This window comes from Formica exsecta, unplaced genomic scaffold, assembly GCF_003651465.1.
Source record: "Formica exsecta isolate Colony F162 unplaced genomic scaffold, ASM365146v1 scaffold71, whole genome shotgun sequence".
NCBI lineage: Eukaryota > Metazoa > Arthropoda > Insecta > Hymenoptera > Formicidae > Formica > Formica exsecta.
In genome coordinates this window covers 221,275-226,975 of record NW_021853477.1, presented here as the reverse complement: position 1 = coordinate 226,975, position 5,701 = coordinate 221,275, and the positions used below count along the sequence as shown (strand labels likewise).

Sequence of the window (5,701 nt, the reverse complement as noted above, 5' to 3'; positions counted from 1 at the left end):
ATTCGGATATAAAAATTTAATAAAATGTTTAATTATTTTATGTTCAATTTAATAATATATTATAAGTAACTTAATTTTCTTCCAACTATTTTAAAGCTTAGCCCATTTTTTCTGATATCTTTATAATTTTATACGATCTTTTTCCATTTATTACAAAAGCTAAGTAATAAAAAACAGTCATCGCTTTGCAATCATTATAGTATAATTACTTTTTATTTTTTGCAACCAAATTGATATTGTATATTATAATAACGCAAATTTAAGCAGTATAATTGCGGATTAATGGTTTTATTGTATCTATCTAAATTAAAATATATGTCTGATGCAAGGATCGACAATTTTATTATAAATGGGAATGTTATCATACAGTTCTTATAAATTATGGTTTACGATTGTTTACGATTGGTTACGATACATGGTTTACGATTGTTACAATTATATTTCTATCATTAAATCAATTAAAAAGGGATATTTAAGTTTTGAGCACTGTTAAAGCTTCTGTATATTTTAAACCTTCTAAAATATAAGCTAAATTCTCGACCGACGCATCCTCATCCTCTTCTGCCCATATTTCGAGCATAGTCTTGCATTGTTCATATGGCGTTGTTTTGCTTTCGAAAAAAGCAATCTAAAATAGATATCGCATATGTTAAAAAATTTCATTATTAACCCGTTAAACCGTTAAATCATATTATAGTATTATAATTAAAAATTAAACGCCTATATACCTCCTCATTTGTATAACCAAATTTCGTCGCTAATTTTTTCCAATCGTTTTTCAGGCTTTCTGATAATTTTCCTACCATCTCTGGTGTAACTTTATTCAATTTTCTGGCTTTTATATCGGCGCTTTCGGAATCCTGCTCACTGTCCTGCTTCAAGACGTCTTCGTTAAATTCCTGATCATTAGATTCTGATGGTGGAGTTTCTTCGGTTTCCAGTTTTGTGTCAGACTGTGTTTGCTATGGAACACAGTCGCAAAAAAATCAAGATTAAATATATTTACAGGAAGATAATGAATATTGGATACTTACTGGACGATCCTTGGCAATTTTTTTTATCATTGTCTCAAGATATTCAGGCAATTTATTTATAGGATAATTGCCATGAACGAAGAAGTGTGGGCTTCGTCTTGCTAACAATCTTAATGCTCTCCAACCAAAATTACCATCATTCACTTTCCTGTATAGGAAATATACAAAAATGTTAAGAATTGCAATCAAAGCAGATACATGTAACAAGTATTTACTTGTATTTACTTGTATTTATCATCAACCATCGCAGCAGGATCCAGTTCCATAATGGCATCTTCAAAGTATGTTTCTAAAGATGGGAGGAAGTCTCTATCCTTTGATTTGCATGCTTCGAGATTGTTAGGACATAGATTCCACAATTTAGTAAGTTCTGGGCTATCGAGAAATAACGTAAATTTAATTATCTAGTCGCAACGCGTTGGAATACTAAAATTCTCTGATTCTTTCATACAGAAATATCTATTTACTTTCCCATATGATATTTGCCAACCGCTTGCGCATCCCTAATTACATCACCGATTCTTCGTTTCGGTCTCTTCGGTTTCCGTGGTTCTTCATCATTACCGACGTCCGACGCCGGTCTCTTGAATGGAGGACAACCCTCATTTTTCCACGCGTTCCAATGCTCCTCACGCTTTAAGATGTTTTTCACGGTCTCCGCAAACGCGGGTCCATCGGGCGGTGTTTCAGTCAATAGAGTGTAGACTTGTTCTGTGATAGTCTTCACCCATTCCACCTGATCTGGTTTGAGTTCATGTGTCTCACTTAAAAACGACAAACATCATAGTGCTTTGATAACGTACATCTCACGGGACATTTAATTTAAGAAAAGCAGACCTTGTCTCATAGCCACTGGCAAGGAAGCTTTGAAAAACAAACATTGTTTTATGACTATTCAGAAATATTGTACTAGTGTCATATTATTGAGCAATTTGTTAATTCAACAAAAGAAGAAAGCTTATGAATACATCAAAATATTTATTGCATTAGTGCATAAAATACTTACGCCTTGAATTTTACAGTGCTATTCAGATACTGGAAAAGAACGAGAAATTGCAGCAATACATATCGTCTGAAATTTGAGTCAGACAGCTGCAATTCTAATAATTTCTGATTAGTCAAATATTTTGCAAAGTAATGGGTTTCCTTGTGAGAACCTTCCATTGAAGAATCCATCTTTATACATGTTGTAGGATAACTACGCTGCTCCTCCAATTTAAAAGATGCAAATGCTGACAGCACATTAGATGCATGCTAAAAATATGTATATTTTTTAGTAAATTATTTGTAATAAAAATATATATTACTGTTTGCATAGAAGATATAAACTAACAGCTGAAAAAACTTTCCAATGCATTTTATTATAACACTGATTTGGATTCCTGAAAAAGTCTTGCAGAGCCCAAAATTTTCTGTATAAGTTATAATCAATTGGTATTTTATTTTCTGACTTGTCGTCGTCTTTAATTATTTGTTCCAGATCATCCCCTTCCACTTTTTCTGAACCAAATTCCGTATAATTATCTAGATTAAATTCACTGACAATATTCAAACCCGATCTCTCGGAGAAGGGAAAGAACTTTGCAAGGAATAGCAAAATTCTGCCGCAAAATACAGTTTGTTGCGAACGTGACAATCTCCTCAACAAATCATTGCACATTCTTAATAAATTGTTTTTGCAGGCAGTGAAGAACAGATCTTCCTTCCATACGGTAACATTGTTCTCGACGAAGGTGAACAATTGTTCGCATTTATCCAGGGTCATCGAATCGAAGATATCACCCAACAGCATGACTGGCATACTCGCTGTCGCCAGATCTTTTCTGCATAGCTCTATGCAGAAAGTGATGTACAATTCCAGAGAACGAACGTTGCCCGAAACGTTTTCTGTCAAAATCACCAACAGAGTGTCTCGGAGCGCCTGATCGATTGCCGCTTTTCTGTCGCCATCGTACGCGCAGCGTTCGATGCATTTCTTTTGAAACAACGAAACGTCCGATAGCTTAAAATATTGCTGCAAATAATCCTGAAGAAGAAGGAACAAGATACATTACAAATGCAACTCTATAACTCTAAATGAAAATATCAGAAAAACAACGTTATACTCGATATTATTAAACGTTTTCCACTCACACTGTAATCTTTTCTCAATATTTCGAACGTCGCCATTTTTTATAATTTCACTGCCATAAATTTTTATTGAAAATTGCTTCCGGTTATTACATATTCTCACTGTTTTCAAAATGGTCCAAGAAATCGTAAGATCAAAGCGTTGTTTTAGCTTGTTTTAGGTTGAGTTAGGACTGGACTTCTGATGAATGGCTCCAGGCCTGATTATACTGGCCCATACGGCCAATAAATTTGTTATGGATAGACCCATAGACAATAGTATATCTAGACCGAGTGTTGAGGAGTGGGAGCCGAGGTGCACGTAGAAAAGGACATACTCTGTTTCGTGCCCCTTGCGTTCTCTCTCACTCGCACGTAGCATGATGAAAGAGAGCGCTATGCTATGTGCGAGCGAGAGAGAACGCAAAGGGCACGAACCAGAGTATGTCCTTTTCGACGTGCATCTTTACCACCACCCTTAAATAAAGGCAAACGCTCGGTCTAGATATACTATGTCTATGGATAGACCAATGTCGTATATATAGATTTTCGTATATGTATGTAAGTTCACAATACAGTATAGATAGACTAATGTCGTATAGTTAGATTCTCGTATATATATATATTTATATATATACATATATATACATATATACGTATATATATATATATATATTGCACTCGTTGCGCGCCATTAATGACACCGAGCCAAAGTGGCGGTAAGTGGTGAATGTGTGGCAGTCGTGTTAACGAGTCTCCGATAGCGAGCGGCTCGACAGCTGTTAACGTGCAATTAAAATGACGGGACAGAGAGAACCACCGCGGCGCCCAGAACCGACGGCGACGGCGTAAAATTGGCGGCGGGCAACGCGTTCGCCTGCAATCGCGACTTGCTCGGCGCGTAATACCTGCATCATTAACGGCGAGCGCGTAGTACACCGGACATGCCTGCCTAATTACAGCTGACTAAAGCGTTTGATTATCGGCACGTGCACTGAGATAATAGCAGCACCCGGCGTCCCAGCTACGTGATCGAAACCGGTACATCGGTAAACGCAATTTCCGGCTAAAACGTATCTCGCGCGCACAACAACGGTCACAAAATATAAACGTAATTCAATCCAATTGTCCTTTTCTTGTCTCGTTTTTTTTTTTTTTTTGTATCTGCAACGTCGGTTTGTGATCTTTGTCCGTGATCTCGTAACGTTTACAATAGACAGAGGGAGCGAGGAAGCATAAAGCGCAAATCTTCGCTCTTACATCATTAAACTCGTTCCGGTCGAGATACTTTTCTCGTAAGTGGACGAATCTTCTCGCTTCTCTTCACTCTTGGGATATTTTTTATTGACCGTCCTTTTTGATGCTGCGCTTCGAGTTCTTTGATATCGCAAACCTTTGACCGGACAGCAGCCGTGATCATTAAAGATGACTGATATCTTCTTAGAATTGAATCGTCTTATTGAAATATCGAATTATAAAAGCCGTATTTTTTATTTAGTTTATAATTCGTGAATAGATCCATAGAAAGGAACTGTATTATGAGATATTTTACATTTCGCGAACATCATCAAATCAATATCTGTTTCATCTCATATCATGGCGATTTATTGATAACAAAGGCCTGCGAAATTAAGGTGTTAAAAATTGTTTGAGGATTATAGATGGTTTCCTACGTAAATGTGAATACAAATCTGGCCATAGAAATTGCTTATCACGTTAGGTTTTTGAGATAAATGGGGTAAAATGATTAAAAAATGACGATTTTAGCTATATTCATGAATTTACAGAGAAAGCAAATTATTTTTTATATTTACTAAGTTCATAACTTCTAACTGGTATATCTCGGCGAGAAAAAATCACACACTTGCAAATTAAAAATTGATTTAATATAAGAAATAATTTGCTTTCTCTGTAATACTTTTATGAATATAGCCAAAATCGTCATTTTTGGATCATTTTACCTGATTTATCTCAAAAACCTAACGTGATAAGCAATTTCTATGGCCAGATTTGTATTCACATTTACGTAGGAAACCATCTATAATCCTCAAACAATTTTTAACACCTTAATTTCGCAGGCCTTTGTTATCAATAAATCGCCATGATATGAGATGAAACAGATATTGATTTGATGATGTTCGCGAAATGTAAAATATCTCATAATACAGTTCCTTTCTATGGATCTATTCACGAATTATAAACTAAATAAAAAATACGGCTTTTATAATTCGATATTTCAATAAGACGATTCAATTCTAAGAAGATATCAGTCATCTTTAATGATCACGGCTGCTGTCCGGTCAAAGGTTTGCGATATCAAAGAACTCGAAGCGCAGCATCAAAAAGGACGGTCAATAAAAAATATCCCAAGAGTGAAGAGAAGCGAGAAGATTCGTCCACTTACGAGAAAAGTATCTCGACCGGAACGAGTTTAATGATGTAAGAGCGAAGATTTGCGCTTTATGCTTCCTCGCTCCCTCTGTCTATTGTAAACGTTACGAGATCACGGACAAAGATCACAAACCGACGTTGCAGATACAAAAAAAAAAAAAAACGAG

At 35.8% G+C, this 5,701-nt stretch overlaps 1 protein-coding gene across 2 annotated transcripts; it reads right to left on the bottom strand.

Annotated features, from left to right (window-relative positions):
- Window positions 1-194: 194 nt before the first annotated feature.
- LOC115243268 (THO complex subunit 1) lies at window positions 195-3,434 on the bottom strand. 2 transcript variants are annotated; one of them, XM_029820098.1, is made up of 9 exons: window positions 3,168-3,434; window positions 2,368-3,060; window positions 2,041-2,288; window positions 1,872-1,898; window positions 1,502-1,798; window positions 1,260-1,409; window positions 1,035-1,182; window positions 729-962; window positions 195-628 (listed from the first exon to the last, which is right to left on the bottom strand). In XM_029820098.1, the coding sequence occupies exons 1-9, from the start codon at window positions 3,201-3,203 to the stop codon at window positions 473-475; spliced, it is 1,989 nt and encodes a 662-aa protein (XP_029675958.1). In that variant the 5' UTR covers window positions 3,204-3,434; the 3' UTR covers window positions 195-472. The 2 variants fall into 2 exon arrangements, with proteins under 2 accessions (XP_029675958.1, XP_029675959.1); XM_029820099.1 differs by lacking the exon at window positions 1,872-1,898 and having other exon boundaries at window positions 3,168-3,433.
- Window positions 3,435-5,701: the final 2,267 nt, after the last annotated feature.

Bases quoted from the DNA above. Each gene is read 5' to 3' on its own strand.
- LOC115243268 (XM_029820098.1), bottom strand. From the start codon at position 3,203: ATGGCGACGTTCGAAATATTGAGAAAAGATTACAGT. The intron at 1,410-1,501 runs GTAAATAGATAT...ATTTCTCGATAG, and splicing joins GGCAAATATCATATGGGAAA to CCCAGAACTTACTAAATTGT. The intron at 1,183-1,259 runs GTAAATACAAGT...TTTCCTATACAG, and splicing joins ATGGTTGATGATAAATACAA to GAAAGTGAATGATGGTAATT.